At 42.0% G+C, this 26,846-nt stretch overlaps 1 protein-coding gene across 1 annotated transcript; it reads right to left on the bottom strand.

Moving 5' to 3' along the window:
- Window positions 1–4,740: 4,740 nt before the first annotated feature.
- BTG1 (BTG anti-proliferation factor 1) lies at window positions 4,741–9,041 on the bottom strand. Its single transcript, XM_048501131.1, has 2 exons — window positions 8,662–9,041; window positions 4,741–6,059 (listed from the first exon to the last, which is right to left on the bottom strand). The coding sequence occupies exons 1-2, from the start codon at window positions 8,807–8,809 to the stop codon at window positions 5,695–5,697; spliced, it is 513 nt and encodes a 170-aa protein (XP_048357088.1). The 5' UTR covers window positions 8,810–9,041; the 3' UTR covers window positions 4,741–5,694.
- Window positions 9,042–26,846: the final 17,805 nt, after the last annotated feature.

The raw sequence follows: 26,846 nt of genomic DNA, 5'->3' as shown, positions 1-26,846 counted from the left end.
CAATGAATTGTCAGGGTGCAGGGGCCATGTTTAAAAGCTTCAAGATTAACATTCTCTATATACTATATACTATTCTTCTGTAACAAAAATATCCCCTGGTATAAGAAGCAGAACACAAGCAAACTCATACTCTTTTGGAACAAGTTATTTATTGCTATAACTTATTGGATTGGATCCCATGAAGAATTTTTACCCATGGAGAAAAACATGCTGACTTCCAAGCAACCTGAAAGATCCCCTGAGATGCTGCTCCTGGAGGACAAGGAACCTCCCCAAAAAAGCATCAGGGAGGAGCCAAATTGGCAATAAGAAAAGAGAAACTGGCAAAAATCACCTGTCCCCCAACCCCCCTGCAGAAATCCTCTATGGGATTCCAGCAATCATTATAAGCTGCCCTTATAGGTAGTCTTGACTGTCTGTAGAGAGAGTGGCTATGTTAGCTTAACCATCGCCATTTTGTATGCAGTTATTAATGTAACCGTTATTGGTGAACTTTGTAATAGTTCAACATCACTACCACGGTCTTGCTGGCTTTAATAGTCCTTGAAATTAATTGCCTGTCTTTGGCTTCCCACCAGCTTTCCCATCCTGGTACCGAGTAACAGTTAATTGAAGGTCTTGGCCCAGCTGCACCCAGGAAGTTGCCACAAAAATTGGAACTCTTTTCAGAATTAATTCAGCCTGGATAAAGGCATGCTCACATCCTGAATACTGTTTAGCTGTGCAAAATAAAGGTCCCTATTCTACACCTGCTGATCAGAATCACTCATTGCACATTCATCTTTTAACATGTTCACCTTTTTCTTCTCGAGGAAACTATGCTAAGAGCAAACTGACATTTCAGTCTGTTTAGGCAACCTAAGTTCTTCCATACCCAAAAGTAAATTATACAAGTTCACTTTCAAAAAATTAAAAAGTCAAGCCTTTGAAAAACAAAAGCAAAATTACATAGCAATGTGCACCTTAAAGTTTTCACTAGAATCATGATTCATACGAGGTTGGTTCATCAGAAAAGATATATGGGGATCAGTAGTGTGCCTTAAAAACTAAAAAAGAACAATTTGGAAAAAATATCAAAAACATTTATTTGCTTTCAAAACATGAGTTCTAAGCCTAGCTAATATTTGAGTTGGTAACTCATGATTTGAGCATAAGGAATTAAAAAGACCAGGCTTCTTAGTTACCTCAGCTATCTGGAAGTCTCCATTGGCAAGAGAAGATCTGTAACACATCCAAATAATTAAGAAATCTTGCTGTAACTGACCTCTCTGGCACTATCTGAATTTTTGAGCAAAGAACATTCCTTAAGTTTCAGTGATGAAAACTTTGACTACTTTAAAATTGAAAGTTTTTGATCCCAATGGAATTTGAAGCAATGTTATCATATCACAATTCATTAAACAGGTAACAACCCTGTAAATTTGATAAGAAACCCATCAATAGTTACCCAGCATACTTTCATGGTGGCACACAATCCCATATATCCACAGCTAACTCAAAATCTTTAGAGACATTTTGTCCAGTTTTTAAATGGAAAACAGTTGGAGTTGGTGTCTGCCACTTTGTGTTAAAACCTACACACAGGGACTAAGGACCTTCAACCTACATTTCTCTTACATTTAACAGCATGTTAAAGCACTAAGAAGGGAGAGGAGGCAAATATGTCTGCCATCTAGCAACCCTAAAGCCTGTTACAAATGGCAGCAGTAACCACAAAAGAAACAATCGAATATTTAATCACACTTGCTAAAGAAAGCAGGAAAGAATAAAGGGCCACTACCATAAAACTGCATTAGGAAACCATACAAAAACCTTCATGAATTAGCAAACAGCTGGCTTTTGAAGCCACAGGGATCTGACATCTACTGGTGGTTGAAGCTTAAATGTCAGACCTATCCTCACCTCTGAATGCATCAGGTCATCTTGGACAAGTTGTTCTCAGCATCAGTTGCCTGTTTATAAGTGACCTATCATGGTGGTTTTTTTGTGAGGATAGCCAGTTAAGGCTACAAACAACTTTATGAAGTATATAAACTAATATACTATTATTCTGTCATTATTAAATCAAAATACTTTTTTCAAAGCTCTTATGTTCAGGAAAAAAAACGGTTGATTTATGGGAACTGCATTTTCAAAAGTAGATAACAGAAAAACCAACACTGGTTTATACTAGAGAGGAAGCATTACACAAGTGCCCAGAGAAGGGGGCAGGTCTGCAAGCTGTGTAGAAGTTCTTCACTAGGAAGGGTTAGGAATGAAATCAGCCCTAGCTTAAAAGAATTAAATGTGTTAGCCATTCACAGCAGGATGCTTATTCCAAATTCAGTATCCATGTAAGCCTCCCTGTAAAAGCAGGCAACCTGACAGACTGAATATCATCTTGTTTATCTTCCAGAACTGACAACAGGAAGCCAACCACTACAGTTATGTGTTCTGATGCTAGGCTTAAAAAAAAGAGCGGCTACAGAATGCTAGATCAAGCGGAGCTACATCTGTACATATCTCATGTGTGGAAAGGAAACCGCAAACAAAACGGTATTTTGGAGTCACAGGAAACTGTCGTCAATGTACTTTCAATTACTGCTACTTTTCCTGCAGTGTTATGTTTTCTGTTGACCTCAACCCCCAATGTTATGTCCTCAGTTTCTTCAAATTAATGAACCTTATGTTTTAGAATCAGTGTTGGCTGAAAGCAGCAGCTTTGAGTTACCAGAAAGCATCTTTTTCACTAGCAGCTAACCTGTGCAGCAACTGACACCCGGGCACAAATGGGAAACAAGAACTGCCAAACACAATAATGCAACAAGTCCAAACAAAGAAATAAAAAGTATCTTAGAAAAGGGGATGTAAGTAGCAGAGCTTAAACTTATGAAGGCCAGACAGCCTTCATTTCGGCTGGATGGCTTGTTTTGACACTGTTCAAAAATTCAGTACAATTGTAGCTCAACCTTTCTATTTTGTATAGCCTTAAGTTACTGAAATTTAATGAGGGTAAAACGGATTTATTGAATACACTTGAAAAAATGGCAATAATTCTTGTATTTTTTGTTTCGTTCTTAAGTCAGTACAATATGTTTATACAAAGTGTTGCACTACTAGAAATGACCGAGTGGTGTAGGCATTTCATTCAACAGTCATGGAAAATAGCTTAAGAATGAGATCATGGAAATAGTGTTCTTGACTGCTACCATCAAATATACCAGCGTCCCTAAAGGAAATCCTTAGGGACATAGTATTCAGTGCATGTTGCCCCTGTAAAATTGGCATTTGTGTAGTGCTTAGGTGAACAGTACACCTCAGCCAGGAAGCTGAGTTTATCTTCATTATATAGATGCTTGAGCCGCACTGACAGGATAGGGTTTAAAAGTTGTTCTGGTTTTCCTTGGAACATTTAGAATGCTGAAATTTGGAACATGAAGTCTAAGAAACCTAGATTTCCTGAAACATCTGAAAATGAGATCCTTTCTGTTGAAAGGACATGTCTTCTTTAAAACAGAGGCATATAAACTACACTGAGATGGAAAGTTGGGCTGTGAGAGGTTGTTCTCCCCCCCCCCCCCCAATCCAGTGGTGGGGTTCAAATAATTTAACAACCGGTTCCAGTGGTGGGGTTCAAATAATTTAACAACTGGTTGTTCACAGACATCATTTTAACAACTGTGGTGCGAACCTGCTGAATCCCACCACTGACCCCAATCCCGCCTTTCAGGTTTTGGGTCAGAACTGTAGAAAGACTTTTGGCAGCCAACAAGAATTTATCTATTCTTACAGAACACAAAGTTATATTGAATATAACCAGGGTTGGGCCTTATACAACAACAGGGCCATTAGGGTATTCTTACAAACAGAAAACTGAAGTTCGTTAACTGAGCATTCTAAGGTATAACAATTAGAACTGGAGGCACTGTATACCAATAGTCAAAATATGCCAGACCAACTCTTCCCAGTCAAATGGAAAACAAGAGCCATTTATTGTGTGGGAATTTCATATGTTGAATGAACCTTGGACTAGAGTAGCACTAGTCATGAATATATTTATGCTTTCAGAGCACAAACTAACAGTAAGTTTATAAATATAAACTTTGTACATAGAAGCAAATCCCATCAAGATAAACAGGACACCTCCAAGTAAATGTGCCCAAGATGGCTCCCCTTTAGCCTCTTTTAGTTCAAGAATGTCTACTTAAAATTTGGGAAGGAAAAACACACACATACCTTTTGAAGTGTCTCATCTTTACTGAATTCTAAGAGTCCTGCATTTGTTGGCAAGTGAAAGGCAATCAATCTTTGTGTGGATTGGTAAAAGTGCTCCTATGAAATATTTGTCCTAGTAAATACCAATTGAGCAGAGCATCCATCAGAACAGGAGTAATTTGCCTCTTTTTAAAAATGGAAGGTCAGAGCAGCCAGTTTATGTAAGCTAAATCCTTCAGGAGACCATGTAAACATTAGTCTCCAGATTTATTCACAGCTTTCATTTGTTGAGTGTTATTTCCACATATTTTCAGAATTATTGGACCCTTGTGTTATTTCCTCAGTGCAGACAATTTTTAAAAAGGTATTCAAGTGGCACATCAGCAGAACCCTCCAAACATCATCCATCCATATTATCATCAAGCTTTCCCCTGCATCAGTGCTCAATGCTTATCCCTTTCAATGCTTATCCTTTACAATACATTAAGTCCACTAGGACGTAAAAATAGTTTAACTGATCCTATGCAAGCACGACAAGAGATTAAATTAAAATGCCAAGATAGGAAACAATTTATTATAGAGAGAAGAAAAGTTTCTCATCCAAAATATAGAAATCTGTACAACTTTGCCACAATCAATATACATGAACTGTACAAATTTACACCAGTTCATAATTTACCCAAAAAAAAAAAAGATATCTAACAAAGTTCACAAAATAGATGGTGGTTTGTGGAAAAGGCTTTTACCCAATTAAGTACAAGGAAATTACAAACCAGACCTCCACTTTCTAAAAATAAGAGGTTTACTCAGTCTTAGAAAACTACAAGCTAGCAAATGTAGAGACAGCTGGCTGGTAAACACACCACAGTTCTGACAGCGTCTTTATATGATCTCTCTCAAACCTTGTTGACATAGTGGATCCTGCTCACCTGCTACTTTGAAGGCCAATTCACAACACAGAGATCTGACCATTTTCCCCAGTTCACGCTCACTGTGTGATTTATGTACAGTTTATACATATTGGTAAGGGCTAGGTAAGTCTTGTAAGATAAAATTTCCAGTACTATCATGTTCATAACAAGTCGTGTATCTGAGCTGCCAAAAAATGGTAACAATTTTTTAAAAATGTCATAGTGCAAATTTACTCAGCAAGATTTACTGAAGAGGACAATTTTATAGCTACAGACTTGGGCTGAAAGAATTGTGTTTTTAAAAAAATTAAGCATAACATCTGGGAGAAAACTTTAGCCTTCCTGGGACAACTTCACACCTTAAGGAAATAAAGTTATCATCTTTCCTCACAGGCTATTAAAATCACTGAAAGGTACTGTCGAAACTATGGCACTGCCATTATAAAATAAAGTTTACCATTCTATCTTGTGCCAGGTCTTCACAGCTGTGACATGGTTTAAATTCCATAATCCATCCCCAGAGGAGCCCACCCAAAGTAAAAAAAAAACAAATTTATCCATCCATTATGATCCATCCATAGGCTATATCTTAACCTGATACAGTCATCATATTGTAGCTCTTGGAGGGACTTGTTCTGCCCAAGAGTAGTTCTTCCTTACAGCTTATTCTGCTGTCTACCATTTGGGTGCTGGTGCTATTTTGACTAGCTGCCGCTGGTGTGGCTTCATACAGCACACAGATCGAGCCATCCTCTCCAATTCGATAGGATACTTCATAAGGGTCGACCCAGAGAGTGAGTTCACTTGGAAGAAGCTGGAACAGTTCCTGACTGCTGATTCCAATTCGCTGTGCTGCCTGCCCAATCAAGGGATCCATTTTATGGTTGATCCGGATACAACGATAGCCTGATCCTTTGCATGGCTTTTCAGGGAACCAGTGATGTTTATAATGTTCTACAGAACAAAAACAAAAATGCAACAAAAATATCATACTCAGTTTTTCATAACCAGATCAAAACCACATACAATCCTCTTATTACATATGAAAGGCAGCAAAAACTAAGAGAAATGCTTAAGAGAAATACAGAAGGCGTAGATGTGGAACAGGGGCCATGGCTCAGTGGTATAGTGCACCCTTTACATGCAGAAGGTCCCAGTTCAATCCCCATCATCTTCAGGGGACAGAGGCATAACACATAACAGGTGTTACGAAACATCTTTCTCTCCCTTACATCCTGAACAGTCACTACTAACCACAGACGGTCTAACCTGGAGTAAGAGAGCTTCACGTGTTCATTTAAAAGCTCATTATTTAGTGACCTAGAAAACAGTGGTAGGCTTGACAGAATTACAGATGCTTCAATAATTGGAGTTCTTCTAGATAAATTATGGCTAGATTTCGCAGTCAAACTAACTTCTACTCAAAGATACTCCCTACAGAGTAGTAGAAAATGCCAAGTAATTGGTTCATTGGGTATAAACAAGGGAGAATACAGAAAAAAAGTGTGTCATGTATAAATTCAAAAAACTGTTTCACACTTCAGTCTCATCCATAGACTCACAGTTGTATATGAAGTTACCTGAATTCTGTAATGCAAGCTCAAATGCACTTGCAATCACAGCATGCAGCAGAAGCAGGAAATCTGCTTCCAGATGCGTATCAGATTAAGAGAGACACTGGAGCCACATTCTCACATTACAAAACACATTTATTCATACATGAATATCCATGTTTAAAATTCTAATACAAAAAGCAGAGGGCCTCCATTTTCTGGCTAAATATTTGACAGTCTGTGGTGTGAGACAAAAAGTACCACATTCTTTAAAACATAATTTGTAGAAATTTGCATATATTTCTCACAACCAATGACGTCTTTTGCATCTGTTATTAGTGACATGGACAAAGCAGTATGAATTCTGGTAGGGAACAGATTTTTTTAAATCAACTGAAAAAGTTATACTTCTGTCAACAGTCAATGTTTGGACTTAATTGCAAGGATCCATTATGATACTTCTTTTCTATGGAAGAGGATATTTGTTCCTACATTTCCCTTGAGTCCCTTTGACAGAACAGTCAAATTTCTTCACTGAAGCACTGCAATTCTACCCCCTAGAAAATTCTTTCAGAAATTGTGGAATGTTTTGAAACACTTTAAATATTATTGAGTGAATGCATCCTTTAATTTTTGAAATTAAAAATGTGTGGGGCAGTAGTGGTGAAGTCTATGCACTGTATGATGGCTGTTACAATATTTGCATTTCAATGCTTATCTTGAACAAATGCATCAAAGCACAATGAATTACCACAACTGCTTTGCCCTCACACTAGTGACATTTCTTTGTCTTACTACGAGAAGCCACATTTAGACACAGTGAAATGAAAACAAGGGGCCACTATATGAGATGCAGAAAAGCAGCAGCAGGAATCAGCAGATTCCTACAAATATACTACTACAAGCTGTTCCAGAAATAAGAAAGGGAGGGCAGTGCTTCAGAGCTTTAAAGTAAAGCTGGAGGCAGGGAAGAGGAAGAAGCTGTGAGTGCCTCTGGGACTATGCATACACAACAGCTCCCTAATAGCTGATCTTCAGCCAAGGAATGAATGCTGCCATTTGTCACCCTCACGCAGATGAAGTGAATATCCTATCTGCTTCCTTCAGAACCTAAGCGATAAATTAAAAATGTGGAATGATTCGGGACACACTTCTTGTTTGAATGGTGTAGTGAGGGGCACACTACTCGAGAGCTGAGAAGACCATCCCCAGAACAAGGGGCAAATGGGTCCTTTCCAGTTTTGTCCTGTTGTGACATCTAATGAAATATAAGATAGCAGCCATTATGGCTACTTGTGCGGAGAATGGAAATGAGGAGGCCATACAAAATCTCATAAGTTTTGGAATCACTCCATAAAAATCACATACATATTTTGTTTCCCATTAATTAAATGGAACACCGTTAAACCAAAATCAGACCGCCTGTACAATGTTCAGTGGGAGTGAAGAGAACCATACTGAGTCAGGAGAGTAAGACTTCCCCCTCCGGGCAGAAATGTGTACGCGAGTGGAGGCAACGGGGTTAAATAATCAGAATGACGTGATCTGGAACAGAAATACAGAGGAAAGACACCCGCATAGTGATAACTCAAAGGGGGTCCGGCAAAAAGGTAGACTTTGTCTTTTTAACGCCTCCCCTCCCCCAAAAAAAGTATCAATACGAAGATAGTCGATTCCAGGAGAAAACATCACGATGTCGGCTCACCCCACGGGGGAGGGGGGGGGGCTGTTTCCTGATCCTGCGCGTTGGACAAAAGCCAGGTTGGTCTTCCGGCTTCATTTACGCGCCCCATAATAACACAAACAACACAGCCCCCACTTTTATCCCCACAACACAGAACACTTCGGGGAAAGGAACTGATGGGATAGGGATAAAATGTCACTGGAAAAAAATGTAGACCCTACAAAGAAAGGGATCGGAGAAGAGGAGAGAATCTACAATACTCGTTACTGGTCAAGATGACTCCATGGGTGCTGTTGCAGTTCCCCCAGCCGCCTCTCACCTGCCAACAGCTCCTGTAAGCTCTGGTTGAACGTTTGCAGCTGCCGCTCGTTCCTCAGTCCCTTGGTGCGCAGGAACTTGGAGATGAAGCCCACTGCCGCGGCGATCTCGCGTATCATACTGGCCCGGGTGTAAAGGGCAGAATGCATGGAGGCGGAGGCGAGGGGCAGCCAGCTCCGGAGGTTGAGTGGGAGGGCACGGGATGCGCGCGGGACCCAAAGGGAGCGGAGCGGGTCAAACAGCGAGTCAGAGGAAGAACGAAACGAGTTCTAGGGACTGGCGTGAGAAGCCCCCCTCCCCCAACGCATCCGCCTCCCGCAAAGCAACGTGGAATACGACTGCGACCATGTCCCATCTACGAGGAACGAAGGAAACGGCGCTGCGTGCGTCTCTTTTTATAACCACGGCGGGCGACAATGGCGTTGGCGAGGGGGCTGAGAAGCCGCCGCAGCCAATCCGGTAATCGCACCATTGTGACGTCGCCTTTGGAATGGAGGGGGCCAGGCAGGAGTGATGTCATCTGATTGTAAACAAAAAAGAAGGAGGGGGAAGTTGGAGCTGTGTCGGCTGCCGAGGCTGGGAAATAGCCGCAGCCGCAGTTTGAGACGGGAACGTCTGGTGTCGAGAAGCAGAAGTTGCAGCGCCGCGCACTTCCTCGCCAGGGTGGCAGCAGCCCTCTTGCACAAGCGTGTGGATCGTTCCTCTTCACCACCGCCCCTCCGCCTCCTCCGGAGCTATTCAACTTGTTTACAATTTCACAGGATCATGAGTGCCATCTCCTTCGGAGTCTGATTTTTTAGCTTCGTACCAGACTATTATAAACCGTGCCCTAGTTTAGCCCGGCTTCTGCGGGGCTTTCAAAACCGCCTCGCCCCCCTGACTTGCTGGGGAGCGAGGCGCCTTTGAAAGCCCTGGAGGCCGGTTGCCTTGGCTGCGCGCAGCAACCGTCGGACAGAGGTGAGTGGGGAAAGGGCCTTGGCTGCCGGCTTCTGCCGGGGCTTTCAAAACCGCCTTGCCCCCCTGCCTTGTTTTCAAAGGCACCTCACTCCCCTGCCTTGCTGGGGAGTGAGGCGCCTTTGAAAGCCCCACAGAAGCTAGTTGCCTTGGCTGGGGAGCAAGGCGTCTTTGAAAGTCCCGCAGAAGCCGGTTGACTTGGGCTCTTTCCCCACTTACCTTAAGCCCCCCACTACTCTCCTCAAGTAGTGCAGGGTACAGCTGCACTCCCCACTTCGGGGGCGGCGAGAACGCAGCTGCCCCAACGCTGCCTCTCTCGTGCCCCCTCGGCATGCATAATTCCTGGCGCCTTTTGATGACCCCGCGCAGAGCCGGGAATTGCGCATGCCGGGAATTGCGCGGAACAACCCTCGGACAGAGGTGAGTGGGGAAAGGGCCTTGGCTGCCGGCTTCTGCAGGGCTTTCAAAACCGCCTCACCCCACTGCCTTGCTGGGGAGCGAGGCGTCTTTGAAAGCCCAGCAGAAGCCGGTTGCCCTGGCTGCTGGCGTCTGCGGGGCTTTCAAAACCGCCTCGCCCTCCTGCCTTTGAAAGCCCCGCAGAAGCCGGTTGCCTTGGCTGCTGGCTTCTGCGGGGCTTTCAAAACCGCCTCGCCCCCCTGCCTTGCTGGGGAGCGAGGTGCCTTTGAAAGCCCCGCAGAAGCCGGTTTCCTTGGCTGCCAGCTTCTGCGGGGCTTTCAAAACCGCCTCGCCCCCCTGCCTTGCTGGGGAGCGATGCGCCTTTGAAATTCCCACAGAAGCCAGTTGCCTTGGCTGCCGGCTCTGCGGGGCTTTCAAAAACACCCTGCCCCCCTGCCTTTTGGCCCGGCCCTCCACAATATTTTCTGTTTCTTGTGCAGCCCCATGGAAAAAATAATTGCCCACCCCTGGCCTAAGCAGACCTGACATTTTCCCCTCTTTTGCTCGATTCATGTGTACCTTTCCTCGTGCATAGCAGATGTTCAATGTTAACCATATTAGCAATTGCATTCTCGCTTCCCGAACATGTTTTTTTTTTTTTGCTGGAGTTCCGGTCCTAGTTTTTCATTGCCCTGACGCCATCCTACGATTCAGACATGTAATGGCAAAAGAAAATGCGGAAAATGTGAATCTAATTTGTTCAACGGGCAGAAAAAACAAGAGGTACGAATGACAGAAATGTCCACTGGAGACTATGTAAGAGGCTTGAAAACCCTTGTATGGACTCCATACAAAAATTGCAATCGAAATGCTGAACAGATTTTGGGCAACTACCTTCAGCCTTCAGAGTGGAATGGGGCTATAGGATTCCCAGTTCCAGCTTGGGAAATTCCTGGAGATTTGGGGAGGAGGCACAGTGAAATATAATACCATAGACTCCATTCTCAAAGCAGCCATTTTATTCAGGGGAACAGATCTCCATAATCTGAAAATCATTGGTTGTCTGGGAGATCTCTAGGTGCCAGCTGGAAGTTGGCAACTCAAAGTGGCCTCTGGGACTGGACTAACAGCCCCCAGAGTGGATTGGTGACTCCTGGTCCCAGATAAACTACTGTAGAACTGGAATGACAGTCTCTGGGAGCAGAATAAAAACTACTGTGCCTGGAAAAACAGCCCCCACAGAGGAACGATGGTCTCTGGATCCAGATAAACTCTGGAACTGGAATGATCACTTTCAGGACAAAAAGGCCGAGCAAGGTCGTTTCTTTTGCCAGCACTGTAGTTATCATTGGACAGGCATTCACATCGCTTTCTTCTGGAAACAGTTCAAACCAATTACTGTACTATCCAAACAACAAGTCCGTTGTATTATAGAGCAGATATGTCTGTATAAAATTAGATTAGATCCTACTAGTTTCTTCCCTGCTATCCTAGAACTGGGAAGCAATTTATATGAAATTAATCTTTGGTGATTTTAATTATTCAGCCCCTTTGCAAACTCATAACAGAGCCATTCAGATTGCATCGCAGAAATCAACCAAGCACAGAAACGACACCTGAACTTCCTTGTTTTTACTCGATGTGTGATGCAGTATGCACCACAGCTGAATAACTCACATACTTCTATTTTCTGGACAACTAATCTGATCAGAATTGTGTGTGGTCCAAAAGCAACTTTAAATGTAAAAGTATATACTATTTTTATTAATATTACACACACATCCAAAAAAGCAGCTGCCTTTGAAAAGATTTGGGGAAAACCCTATATAATTATCATGTATCTAAGCATAGCTTGTAATTTGGCTCTAAAACATCACTCTGGCCCTTTCCGCACGGGCGGAATATGAGACCTAACTATTGGGCAGGGAGGCGTGTCCCCAGGCCCCGGCAACGCGCCGGATGGCCGCAGGAACGGTAAGTCGACCGGGCGGCGGCGCCCAGCGGCGCCATCTTCCCGGTTCTTCCTGGGACCGTTCATGTGAACGGTCCCAGCGGCGTCGGGTCGGCGTGGACTATGCCGACCCGGCCGCTTCCGCCTCTGTGCGGAAGCAGCCACAGTTAAAAGCAAACTTTCAAAGGCCCTAGTTGCTCCTAATATAGGTTTGACTCTAATGATGATTTTTGCTTTTTCTATGGACTAACAATTACTATCTCTTTGTAGTGTGAGTAGTCACATAACATTATTTTCAGTGTTAGTTGTGTGTTACCTGCAAAAACTAGTGACAGCCTATGTAAAGAGCTACCTGTGGAACTTGCAAAGGGGTATGTAATGTTCCTGAACTTAAGTAGCATAGGCCCAGAGGGTAGTACCTATAAGCACATCTAAAAAGAGAGTACCCATCAATACATCTTTTAAATAAAGAGTTTCAGAACTTAAAAACATGTTGTTTCATTCAGTATATTTTGGGTTGTACCATTTATTTTTCCTTGTCCAGCATTCATAGATCAAGCCCTTTTTATACATCAGCTCTTTACCTATTTTTTTGCCATCAAGTCACAGCTGGCTTTTGACACCCCCATAGGGTTTTCTAGGCAAGAGATGTTTAGAGTTGGTTTGCCATATTCCTTGAAGGTCTCCCATCCAAATACTTGACAGGGCTGACCCTACTTAGCCTCAGAGATTTGATGAGAGTTGGCTAGCCTGGAGCTATCCAGATCAGAGCTGGCAATAGTTAGGTCTCAGCTTATTCATCCTGGAACTCTTATAGTTTTATTTAACATTACTCAAATTTTCAAAGTACCAATCCTAAAATCTAGAAAGTTGCATAGAAAATGGAAACTGGAGTATTGTATTTCTAATAAGTTCTTCATATGCGGTACAATTCTATGCAGTAATACTACATGTATTATTCATCTCAGCAGAAAATATACAGGCACATTAGATAAATGCAATAATTGATATACTATGGTGATAACCCTCATTTGCAGATTTATAGAGAAGTCAAGTAAATCTTTAGTGTTATTTCACTAAAATCAGCTGTATGATCTATTAGTATTATGTTTCAGAGAATATGAGATACATTTATTGGGTCTTTCACTGGACTAAATGCTAATGGTGAAACACTGGATATTTTCAGTCCTTTCAAAGTTATTCCTTGGCTAGAAATATTTCCCATGTTTTACAGATAGTAAAGTGCCTAGACTACTCTTTGGTTGCTTTCAACAGAAGAAGAAAAAAATAGATAAAATCTGAATTCATAATGTTGAAATATCCCTCAAGGATAATGGTACTGTCTGCAGGCCTTCACTCTTGCTAAACATTCTAATCAATTATGGAGTGAGATTTTTAATAGCAGAACAGACAGGAAAATTAAAATTCTGTTGGAGAATAGAAAGAAATAATAGGAAAAGATACGTTGTACAGTTAAAATCACTAGAGGGTTGTGCTTCCAAAGGAATTAAATCCTGGCATCACTGACAGAATGATGGGAGGGTATGGTGCTGGACAGGAAATACAATTATAAGAGAAGGAAAAACAAATAATTTCAGTCTGTCTCTGCATTATTTTCTCCAGCTCAGGAATGCAGAGTGGTCTCTTGATGGTACTCCCAACCTTGGCTTGATGCCAGGTTGATACTCATTAAAACTTATTTTTTTATTCAGAAACTATGCTGTCCGTTTATAGAAGACCTCTCTATAACTTGGGCTTTGGCTTGGTTACTTGCAGTCTATGAATGCTGATAAATGAAGGATTCAAAACAGATCTCCTTAACAATGTGAATGATCTCACATCCACCTGCAGGACTGAAGGAGGCTGTGGAACCGGTTTAATTGTAGTGCATGGACCAAGAGACCTGGAATGAAAACAGTTTTGCAGTTGCCCAGAGAAAGAGAAAATTATATTGATTATGGGAGCTAGCCAAGAACGATTGTTTAAGATGTTTCAAGCCATTTATGGATGCATTACTTACCCCCATGGCTAATTGCTTCACAGCAGAGTTTTCCCACAGTTTTTTTTTTTGTTTACACAGCAATTCTCCTCTTCCAAAATGTCCCTACCTGAGCCAATCCAACATTTTGGCCATCCACTTCTTCCTTATCGTTTCTGTGCAACCTCCATTTGGGGTGGTTGCCTGACACATTGTTTTTGGCTGTCTTTAGTCTAGTGTTGCTTCACTAGACCATGTCAGTTTCACAGGGTTTAACAGAAAGAAATAATAGGGAAAATGGGGAGCTCTGTCTCTACATCGGCTAGTGCTCCCAAAGGACACAGTAAAAACTTGTCTATCACTGGAGTGATAGGCCTTCAATGTGATTTTTTTAAAAAGATGGACAGCCAAATCCAGAGTTCATGGAGGTTGGCGATGGCTCTGCTGCAGCACTGCCCCACTGCCTCCAGAGGGCTTTCCAGTGGCATGGGGAGAAAGAAAAAGCAAAAAAAACCCGCTCACCACTGGAAAGCCACCCACAACAGTTGCATAAGTCCAGGTTCAACTAGCTGCAAGCCCAGGGTGTAAGGCAACTAACTTCATCTCCATCCCAGGAACGCCCCAGTTGCCTCTCCATGCCAGTATCCTATTGGAATGTCAGCGCAACTCTGCAGTGGCTCAGATTCCCTGGTTTTGCTGCTGCAGAGCTAAGTGGTGGCCAGCCGCCAGAACCTTTGCCTCCTCCATTGGCACAAGTGGCCCTTGTTCCAGTGGAGAAGGCAAACACATTGGCACAGCCCCATGCCAGTTCCTCAAGTTAATTTGGGGGCCCCCATCTGGATTGGAGGGTAACCTCTAAGAGGTTTGTGGATCACGTACAGACATTTTGGACTATACAGTTCTGATATTTTAAAAACTTTGAATTCTATGATACTGGAATTATAACTATATTTTGTAGAAATCAGTAGGACAGGCTGAAATAGTTCTACATCTCCTTTCACAGTCTGCCTGCTGTATGATACAAACAAACCCATTGATTGTGCTTAGCAAGCTCATCTCCAAAGAATGAAATAGCTTAACCAAAATTACCTGTAGTTATATAAAATACAAACGCTCTCCCAAAGCCTTAGATAGAGATTCCTGAAAAGTGGAGATGTTATATACAGAAACACAACTAAAGACAATTATATTTTGGCAAGAACATGGACAGTGTCCCTGTTGAACATATGAATCACTTTCCTGTGTCACTGCCATTCCCAACACTCAGAGAAATTAAACCAGACATCAAGATGCCAGATTAATTATCAGAATATAAGGTTTCTGATTATTCATAAATGTCCAACATGATTTTGGAGTTTTATGGTGTAGGTGTAGTTTTGGTTGAACCTTGATTAATTGAGTTCTAATTACATATCTCTATTAGTTAATACCCAAGAAAGCTTTCTGAATTGAGGTGTGAGCAATATTTGGTCTTCTTTGGGCATATGATCCCAAAGCCATATATTTACTTCCTATTGGAAATATTCTCTCTTGTTACCAGATTTGTTAAAGCAACATTTTTTTCTAGGCCAGGAAATGGCAACCCTATAAATCACTGGAATCCTTGTTCACTTCATCATGCTTCCAACATCCCTTCCTTGCTACTAAATCTGCATTGTCATTACCTTGCCCTGTTCTTTGAAGCCAAATATCTAATCCAAGGCAGAACAGGAATGTCCCCTTCTATCTACAACAAAAATATTGTCCCCCTCCCTACAAAATGGTACCTTATACTTCTTACATAATGGGGAGCAGTTCTATTTCTCTCTGTTGTACATTTTATTTGTGTCTGTTCTGTATCATGTGAAAAGTTGTGCCTCTTTTGTCTTTACTGCTTCGTGATTTTTAAAAATTAACTATATGCTGGTTTCTCCATCCTCTTCAAACAATGGCCATTTTCAGTTTGCCTCTGATGCATGTATGAATACAGAAAAACAAATGAGAATTGATCAAAGATTCTTACATACAAGGGGGGACATGAACAGTGGTATGAGAGAAATCACTCCATCCAATAGATTGTAATAAAGAGAAGTTTGCATGTATCATCAGCAAAAGTGGCCTGATCTGATTCAGGTCCCTGACCTGAACACTCAAAAGGTTCCTGCTTAAACCAAGCATGGTGGAAAGCTGGTGACAGTGAGGTAGAGCGATGCATACTTTCCCTATTCAAATCAAATGACTTGTATTCAGGTTCACATGCAATTATTTCTGTAACGCAGCATTTCATATTAGAAAAATTGCAGCATCTTAAAAAAATTGCTCAGGGAAAACTATCATTTACTCCAGCTGAATGACATGACCACCAAAGCATTCTTTTTAGAAATATATCCTGCCTCCAGTTGCTCCCTCTTTTCTTCAAGCAGGTCCATGATGCTTTAAGTCACAAATAATATAATTCAGTTTTATTAAACCTCCATAATAAAATACAGTGGGATTCCTCAGAAACTTATTAGGAACAGTGTGATGAGAAGGTTGTAACAACAGAAAAACTGACCCCATAGGTAGCTTGCTGGTATTATTGGTAGGGTTGCCAAGCTGTAATCGCACCATAGAGTTTGATTCCTAGAGCTACCCTTGTCATTTCCAGGAAGCTCTAGAAATCACCAGAAAGTCTATAGTCAGATCTTCCTGTAAGTAGACAAGGCCTTATTTTTCGTTATAATTTTTCTCCCCAAGTCAATTGTACCCCCACCTCAAAAAAATTGTCCCCAGCTTCTGCCTGCTGATCAAGTGAGCATCAGCAGACAGGGAACACAATTACCTGGATGTCTGCTGCCATAAGGAGGCAAATGGGAACTCTAATTATTGATCATAGGGCCTTTCCCCACTTACCTTCTGCTGCACGCTACTCGGGCTAAGTCGCGCGGGGTCCCGCGGCACTCCCCACTACAGGGGCGGCGACAACGCAGCTGCCCCGAAGCTGCTGTTCTCGCGCCCCCTCCGTGTGTGTCATTCCTGGTGCTCTTCAAAACGGTGCCTTTTGATGACCACGCAGGGTCGAGGGGAAGCCCGGGCGCGCGCCAGAAATGACGTGAGCAGTGAGTAGCGCGCAGCGACTGTGGCAGAAGAAAAAGTGGTGAAAGGCCCATATTCTCCAATAGACATTTGTCAGGTGTAATCTAAACTTATGAAGTGCTACATTCAAGTTTTATTAACTCTTTGCAGAAATGTAATACATGGCCTAGAATCCTGAGGAACTGAGTAACAGCTCCCTGACAAAATGTCAATGTAGAAAGAGTTGTCTTAGATTTACAAGATAAAGAGAACATAACTTACTTCAAGTTTATATGGAAAGTAAAAAGCAAAAGAACGATATCTCTGAATTGTCCTTTCTCAGGTGTTTCAGGAATGTCAATGGTGATATATTTTAAATATATATTATTTTATATTTTAAAAACAGCCTGTTAGCTATCCTACACCAAACATTTCACTATGCTATGGCTGTTTCATGCTGTTTGAAAACACTTGACAAGGAGCAGCTGTTCAAATAGTCCTGGAAGAGCTACTCAGAGGGGGGAAAAAGATGAAACTGCTTCTCAGAGGCAGTCAAGTAACTTCTGATATCTGCCTTTTCATTGCTTTCAGTCTGGACCAGAACAGCTCTACATTTTATATACTCTGATTTGCAGCTTCTGAAAGCAGTCTTTGAGAATCAGAGAACTGGTTAATAAAGGCTCTTCTCAAAATCTGGCCCAACTGCTTAAATATTATCTACAGCACCTAAAGATAGATTCAGACAGCCTTGTGTGTTTGTTTTCATATGATAAATAGAATGTGTACAAACTTCCCTGCCTATTGACGGGCACTGGCAGCATTTGCATTAGTTCAAAGGAGAAAAGCAATGCTTGTGGAAAGTGTAAAATGCACGTGTGACTGTCATAAAAGGAAAAAACAGCTGTAGTGAACTACCAGATTTTTTACTAGGTTTTAAAAGGAAGAAGGGCACTACAAAGACTAAGGTACAGATTCAGATCACTATGAATCAACAAAAAGCAAATTCCAATAGCATGAATCAAGAAGGCGTGCTTGTTTTGTCATGAGCAAGGCCATAGATGACTTGCCATGAACAAGGAGGCACCAGTGATACAGCCCCAGTGATGTATTTGCTTCAGTTTCATGTGAAGTAGAGTCAAAATGACATTCATATAAGTCCTTTTTTTTTTGCAGTCAAATCACAACCAACTTAGAGCAACCAGATAGGATTTTCAAGGAAAGATTATCAGATGTGATTTGTCATTGCCTGGTTCTTGTGCCCTGGTATTCCTTGGTAGTTTCCCACCCAAATACTAACTAGGGCTGACCTTGATTATCTTCTGAAATCTGAGAAGATCAGGCACCATTACCATTAAATTCAGGCTGAAAGGAGGAAGACATATATTGATATTTGCTGCACATGAGTTCTTGATGCCATTTGCTGCTGTTTTTACATCTTAGGTCTTTTTCAAATGTGCCCACCTGTGTGGGCTTATGATCCCACAAGGCATTCCAGAATCCAATGGGATCCATGAGTCTCCTTGGGTGGGCCCAAATCAGTTGGTTGCCTAGACAGAGGTGAACAGACATGTCCTTCTGGATCTTCAGGTCCGACCATGGCACTCTATCAATAAAGGATATGACCATATTCACTCCCATTCTGAAGACCAAATCCAGAGTGTATGGCCCCTGAATTAATAAGAGAGAGGTCCAGGGTTGCCATGGATGACACTATGTCCATGGCTACTGAACATGAGGCTACATCAGCATGGACGTTGTAGTCCTTCAAGACTATGACTCAAGGCCCAGCCTTCAGGAGCTGTGGAAGGCCGTCAGCTGATGACTAGGTGACCGGTACTCCAGAAAGACAGTCAACCTCTCTTGGACCTGCCACCCCAAGCCAGCACACTCAAAACCAGTGATTGAGGGGACAGGAGTCGCCCAGAAGGGAATGGTATCATGGATGAACATTTCTACACCACCTCTTTCACCTTGGGTTCGTGTCTGGGGATGCAAGAACAATGTAAATTGCTTTGGGAGTCCACTGTGAGAAAAGGTGGGATATAAATGAAGTAAATAAATAAAATAATCCCCCAGTAAACCCACATACACCAGTTACACTCTTTGGACAACCTTGTCCTGGTAGTATACCTCTCCTAGAATGGTCCATATGGGAAAAGCTAGGTCACCTGCTGCATTTAGGAAGGCATGCACAACTGTTTTATCTCAAAGAGCATTTGGTAGAATATAAATGTTCAGCAGATCTGGCTGCCAACTCGATTGGTACTACCAGTCCAAGTATGACAGCATGAATGGCAGATGTGCTCCTTGTATAAATGAAAAAGAGGTAGCTGCTTTTGAAATCTGGACTTTTTAATCTGATTGATTGGGGCTAACTTGAATTTAATTCATCTTAATTGTGCAGGTTTGGAAACCTGCATGTGAATTATCCAGCAGAAATATGGATGATAATGGTAGCAAATTGCAAGAAAGAAAGCATCTCGTGAAGTAAACTTGGGCAGCACAAGACAATTTCTCATCTCTTGGGTAGACTGTTTATTAAACATCCAGTTAGCGTTTCAGCTCAAAGTATTCTATTTGCAAAAATATAGTTACCCTTGTGGTTAAACTTCATATATTATTCCAGAGATACAGTATAAGAAAACATACGCTCACCACTTTGGGCAAAATGTTGTTCAAAGCCCAATGCACATGTGAACTTATGCATTTGTCAGTTTTAGAATGTCACAAGGAAAGCTCATTGTTCAACCTGTTCTTGTGGATTCTTCAGCAGATATGTCCCCAAAGGCAGTATTTCATTTTTGTCTGAAATACTTACGGAGAGACCTCCCTATTTCTCCAGAGTTCTGCTTGGTACACACTCTGACCTCATTAAGTCAAGTTTTTCACAGACATGTGCCATGCAGCCATTCTGGCCTCAGATCTTAAAAGCTGCCTGAGGCTAATTTAGACATGTTGTATTCTTCTTGCCTAATGGATTTAGTCTTTTTATAGTGTGTACATCACTGTGTTGTCTGAATGCTTCCCCACTGCTCTCTTTGCATAGGCATATAAAAGCAACATTCCATATGGCTCACTGTTGTGAACTACAAGCATACCACACTGACATTGAATTTCTGTTAGATGCATAAATAGATATGAAACAATGTAATATGACTAGGATTACAGCAATCACATAAGTATTAAGTGTGAGATGTTAAACAATGCAGAAAATGTTATTATATCACTTTGCAAAAAATAAGAACCAAAATAGGACAATATATACACAAACACATAATACATCCTATAGTCAGTGGTATATTTCACAGTCCTACTCCCTTCATGAAAGGCATCCCCATTTTCAAAATAGCTCTTCAGTGCAAGGACTTTTGATGCAAGGAGGTGTGTGGGTTGATGCATAGCAACACTTTATGTTTTTAACTAGCCCATGGATGACTTTGCTTTGAAGCTAATCTCTGTCAGGTTTGGCGTTAATTATCAAAGACAGATCTCAGGAAAGCAACTGACTGATACTTTGTTCAGAAGGAATGGATTTAAGCATTGCCAATTACTGTGCACTTAAGTTGTCTGTCAAGTCCAAGAGGAAGTTTATTAGAAATTAGGTGAGAACCAGTTTCTTGTCTTGTCATTTCTTGGACTGTGGTCTTCAGGCATCTCAGTCTGTTTTAATTTAGCGATAGCATATCATATATGTCATTCATGCTTCATCCATTTGTTGACTGACATCCAAAAAGCTTATACCATAATTTAATTTTTATTGATGTGTACCCCACATCTTCCCAGTGGAAACTCAAAGCAACTTACAACATTGTTGTTGCCTTCTAAGGCCGTTTCCGCACGGCCCCCCAGGCGCCCCCATGCCGGCAAGAATTCTGCCGGCGTGGGGGCGGAGGCCATTCGCACGCAAGCGTGCGAGCGACCTCAGGAGAGGCCGGCGGACGACAGGCGGCTCCGCATGGAGCCGCCTCTGCCCCCTTCCCTTTCCCACTCACCTTGTCCCCGTCGTCGGCCTGCTGGCCTCCGAAGCCCCGCCCACGCTGCCCTCCGACCTCCAGGGGTCGGAGGACAGTGAGGGAGGGGCTTCGGTGGCCAGCAGGCCGACGACGGGGACAAGGTGAGTGGGAAAGAGAAGGGAAACAGCGTGTTCCCGGCGGCACCGCACCGCCGGGAACACGCTGTTGGGGCACAAACACCCCTTTAAAGGGTTGTTTTTTAGGGCGGCCTGACGCCGCCCTGGGGGAGGGGGAGCGCCGCCTGTGCGAATGGCTCCCTGGGAACGGCGTTTTTGCCGTCCCCAGGGCGCCATAAAAGGACCGTGCGGAAACGGCCTAAGCTATTCTCACAACAACAAAGCTGTGAAGTAAAGTTAGGCTCCAAGAGATTGGCCAAAGATCACCTAACAAGCCTCCTTGTTTTCCTAGATTAAGCAATACATTAGGCTCACTTTGTTGACTTGAAGATGTGTGTATTTACTGCATCATAATGTATCACCAAGGGATCCCCCCCCCCCCCCCCATTGAATGAACACAAGTCTTTCAAGAAGACAAAGAATCATAGTCAGGTTTGCCTTGTTGACTTTCAGTAACACTCATCTTTCACTGTAGCTCTGCCTGGCTTCATTATGCCAGTTGCCAGTGTAAAAGAGAATAGGAGAGTCTGCTAGCCATCTTGTCACCAGCTTTTGGGTGCCTCTGCATGCCTGCCTGTGATCTTGCCAATCTTACCTCCCTACCCTTGATCTAGCTAATGATACTCATGTCCCAACAAGCTCCTGAACCACATGTGACTCAAGTGTAAGTAAACAGAAGCTGCTGAAAGATAATAAGTCAAGGTCAACTCTGTGCCTTCCACTCTGCATGTATATTGATTTGCCTTCCATTAATAATGCTCTCTACTCATATTTCTGTCTCACCCTTTTTCTAAAAAAACTCTGGGATGTGTTCATGAACTGTTCCCATTTTATCTTTCTTGGCAATCTTCTGAAGTAGAGTTAGGTGGAAAGCTACTGACAGCCCAAAGATACTCTTTTGCCCTTTGTGGTTAAACAGAAATTTGAATCCAGACCTTCCTGGTCTAAATCAAAAGGTCACTCTATGGCACTGGCATTTGGTATCTTCTTTTACTACCTGAGCCTTAGGTTTTTCAAGGAATAGTAGATTAGATCCACCTATCTCTGCTGTAGTAGGATATTTTCACAGCTGAGGTTTTTGATTCAGTCACTTTGAAGTGCAAATATAAAATGTATATTGGCCTGAAAACTTACTTTTCAAATTCTTCACTTCTATATCAACAGTGATCAGAGGTTCACATAAATAGTGTGAAAGAGGTAATTTAAGCCTCACATATGAAAATATGCTAAGCAAGTCTGCTCATTTAAACCTCAAAAAATAGTTTTAAAACCCTTTTTCATTTAAACACCATCTTGTCCTGCTTTTCTTCAGTTATTCCAACATGGGGAAGGGAGACGTAAAATAAAATAACACAAAGGTCAGCCATCTGCAGGCATGCTTTTCCAGGGGAATTGAAATGACCCTCATTTATAATACCAAAAGAAGACTGCTGTATATGCAAGTAATGTAAATATTACTGTTATCTTAAGGCTTTCTTCAATCCAGACAGAAAACACTATAAATAAGTAGATAGGCCTCATTTTTTATTCCCCCTCCCCATTTCCAGACTGTAAGTTTACTTTTGCTGATCAAAACTGATCAAAACAGGACCAGGTGCTATTTGTTTGCCAGTTTTGCAACTCTGATCTTTCTCAAGGGCTGCATTCACTTTCTAAAAATATATGTGCTAAATCAGGTGGTGCAGATGTTTCATTGTAAATTATCTTTTCATGGCATACCTTAGCTTTATTGAAATCTGTCATGTGTTTTATTCTGAAAGTCACCTGTACTCCCCTGTTTATATTTTGAAAAAATTGTCCCTTTATATTTTAAAAGTTTGTCCCTTTTAACAGTTTGTCCCTTACACCCCAGAAGGAAGGGGCAAATTTGCCTATGGAGGCAGGGAAGGACTGCTGAGCACTTACCCCGGCAGAGAAGCAAATCTGCTGGTAGGCAGCTGCAATGGCCCTCCACTGCACCAGGTGTGACCAGAGTTGGAACCAACACTAGGCAACTTCCACCCAACCTCCATCTGCAGGAATGCTGGCGCAGGGCCTTGGACTTATGCCACCCTTTTGGGCTTTTGGGCAGCAGGGAGGGTTTTTTCTGTTTTTTGTTTCCCCACACTGCCGAGAAGCCCTCTTGGAGGCGATGGGGCACCAGGGACTCTGTATTGGACTGTTAGGATCTTATTTCCCACTTCTTTCAGGAAGAAATGGTGGATCAAGGCAAGGCAAAAAGATGGAGAAAAGATGGGGCTATAGAAAAAGACACACTAGATACAAATGTTTGTTTTTCTATACTTTCCTGGAGTGTGCTCTTGCCATGGATAGTGTAAAAAAAGCCTTTTGTTCCTTTATCTTTTAGAGTAATGAAGTGGGATAGAGAAAATAGTATAAAACTGAAATAAACTGAGATGATGAAACAGAGCTCTGTTCAATTGACCTATCCAGTATGGTGTAACATTAGAGAGAAGGGAAGCTTGCTGGGTGACCTTGGGCCAGTCACACACTCCCAGGCTATATCACAGTGTTGTGAGGATAAAATGGAGAACAATGTAAGCTGCTTTGGGATCTCACTGTGGAGAAAGGTAGATTATACCCCACATTTTCACTTTTTTGGTGGCATCAAGTCACTTAAAAGTTGCCAGGTCTACAGTTGCCAGTCTCCAGGTGAGACCTGGAGATGTCACAGAATTACAACTGAACTCAAGAAAACAGAGATCATTTCTGAAGAAAATGAAGGATGGATTACAGCATTTTACCCTAATCAGGCCTCTTCCCTCCCTAAACCCTATTATATTCAGATTTTGCCGCAAAATCTCTGGGAACCTCCTAACCTGGATCCTGTGATCCTAGCCAGGTGTGGCCCCAATGAGTCCCCACTTAAAAAGTCCGAATAGGCCTGGGAAGAGCTCTCCCTACCTTTTACTCATAGAAACTGATGTCTGGAGTGCTTTGGTTGCCTAGCATCAGCCACTTAAAGGAATCTGTTGCTTGAAGATACAGGTACTCTTTTATGGCCATTGATGCATACACTACTTACCCCACAGCTAAGAAGCAGTCAGTTCTCCACATTTACTTTACAGTGGGGGTTTCCTGTTTACACCATTCTTTGGTTCCCCATGTTTCTTTGTTTACACAGATTACTATCTTGCGAAGTTTCCCTAGCTGAGCCAATACACCGTTTTGCCCCCTACCTGCCCACCTCCTTGTTGCTTCCATGCAACCTCCCTTTGGTATACTCTGCTAGACCAATCTTGACAATTTCACTGGGTTTGCTCCAGTGATGATCTTTACCATTAAAATAAAAAAGAAGTCCTTCTGATCATCCTGAAATGGTGGCCCGAAAAGTGTAAGGAACTACTGTGGTCCAGGGAGGGAAGGCAGGAAGGAGCTAGAAAATTGAAGCTAAACACATGTGATCTCCTTTGCTTTCCTGTGAAGGGGAAGAGAAAGTCACAGTTAAAGTGCTTTCAGGAAACATGGAGATTCTCTGATTTGATAGAGGGGTGAGTGCCAAAAAGGGGGGAAACATGTGCATAACTGAGATTCAAGCCTGAAGAGAATGTAGCTCAAAGTGAAAGAGACCATGTGTGGACAATTGGTCTATCATTTGGAGTTTTTAAAAAACTTTTAAAAATAAAGGTTTCACATTTTTCTGAAAACCTGGGGACCTTTTTAGATTTGTAGAATTATCTGTCTTGCAGTCACAGTTCCAGTCACTGGATTTAGCTATCTAGACTTGGCCAACTTTGCTATTAGAATACCAGTTGTACTTTCTCAACAATATGGACACAAGAATGGATAAAAACAAACAAACTATTACTGGAGCAGATGTTGCTGTGGAAGGATGAAAAATAGTCATTGGAAGATTCCTAGAATTATATAACATCAAATTAGCAAATCTAGCAAAATATTCAAAATGACACTCCCATTTTAAAAAAAAACATTTACAGTGTAATTCTAAGCAGTTTCACCCTTCTAAGCCTATTGACTTTAATGGATTTAAAAGGGCATAATTCAGGATTATAATGTTAGAAAAATCCTACGATATAAATTTAGTTCAGCAATATGAAACATGTCTATAGTTTGCTGTAACTCATGGAAAATCTTGTTACTGCAATTGAAGCATGGAACTATGCTTTGAGAAGACAGAGCTTGCTGACTAGGAACTGCCCTATGTTTTCTATAAGAAATGGTTGTCATATATGCAAAAAACAGACATAGACAGTTGTTATCCCATCCCCTTTTGCCCATTCTTTACCTCTCCCAACCATGCCTGACCATCTGTTTTCTTCCCTGCTCCCATTTGCTGGGTTTCCCTCAGTCCCTTAGCCTTTACCTACCTTTCAATTAGTTGTTACTGTCTTTTGATTTTGCAATGCCAATATGTTTACAGATGTAAAAAATTACTTTGGAAGGGTTTAGCCTTTTTTTTCACTTTTAAATATTTTTGGGAAACACAGGATTACCTTAGTCCTGAATGGCTCCCTCTTCACACTTTTAAAAAATCCATATGTAGGACACTTGTCATCATTAAGTAGTGGACTATTGGGATAACCGATCCTATTTTGCTTAAAATACACTGCAGTGAGGGAAGCATGAATTTATGTGTTCTCCAGCATGACAGTACACATTGTCACCCTGTGCTGTGTTTAGAAAACTCAGATCTAATACTTAGGTTTGGCATTCACACTGTGAGAAATATGGGAAATGCTAGGGTTGGTTTACTTGGCATATTGATTTAATGATGTTCTTTCTGTATACATTTAAGAATTATCCCTCCTTTTTTCTGTCCATTTGTGTAAGTGGGAGTGATTTAAAGTGGCTTCCAAGCAGTATTCCGTCATGGTAATTATGGTGCAACAGTTGGAAAACAGGGTGTCAGAAAGGTGACTCCACTGTTCATTAACAACTTGATTGGTGTGTGGACTAACTGCTAGGACACATGCATGACCCGGAATCCAGTTTGCATTAATGAGTGAAACACTACACCTACAAGCAAAATATGCAAGTGACAAACAAAAGTTTCAAAATGCAGAGATACATGACAGTCCTCACTTACAGTGTGGAAAGATGTACACACAGACAGACATGCCACATAAATACTGTTTTTGACCTTTCACCAGATGCCGTATTATACATATTAGCTCATAGGATTATGTTGCAGAGACCAACTTCAGAATTTACTTCACAAAAGGGGCCTGACCAGCATGGTATTTTCACACTACTGTCCCCTCCTCAGCATGAAACACAAGAGTATCACAACAGTGAATTATTATTTTTCTCATGCATAAGAGGATTGCGACCTACTTCTGGATCCCAAATTCCAGTCTGAGTGTCACTGGCCTAGGTGCATGGATCCCCTCACGTGCATACATGAACCTTCTGTAATCAGTATCTATAGCTACCTTGTTCACTTTCCTTCCCTCTTTGATTCTCTGGGGTCTTGCCTCACATCTTGAATGGAGCAACTTTCATAATGTTTGGATGCCTTGGCTTAGTGGGCTTCTGGTACTGGGTATTGACATTGCCTGATAATTATTTTATTTCCCTTAATAAACATTGTTTCCAGTTTTTATTCTACATGGGTGTCTGTGTTCCTATCAAGTTTGTCATGGCATATGTGAGCAGAGGCGTTGTAACAAATCAGCAAGGTCCAGACCAAAAGTAACTGTATGAGTTCTTTATTGAGCTGGCATTCTGGATCGACTACAGACAATGCGGGATCTGGAGCCCCCCCCCTCACGAGTAGCCGCTTTT

The sequence above is a fragment of the Sphaerodactylus townsendi genome, linkage group LG06 (assembly GCF_021028975.2).
Source record: "Sphaerodactylus townsendi isolate TG3544 linkage group LG06, MPM_Stown_v2.3, whole genome shotgun sequence".
NCBI lineage: Eukaryota > Metazoa > Chordata > Lepidosauria > Squamata > Sphaerodactylidae > Sphaerodactylus > Sphaerodactylus townsendi.
Note: the sequence above shows the minus strand (reverse complement) of the source record. Positions and strands in the feature narration are given on the sequence as shown.

What these genes read in the sequence shown, in the direction of transcription:
- BTG1 (XM_048501131.1), bottom strand. Translation starts at nt 8,809, where the DNA reads ATGCATTCTGCCCTTTACACCCGGGCCAGTATGATACGCGAGATCGCC. An exon ending in CTTACAGGAGCTGTTGGCAG is followed by an intron (nt 6,060 to 8,661) that starts GTGAGAGGCGGC and finishes TTTGTTCTGTAG; the next exon opens with AACATTATAAACATCACTGG.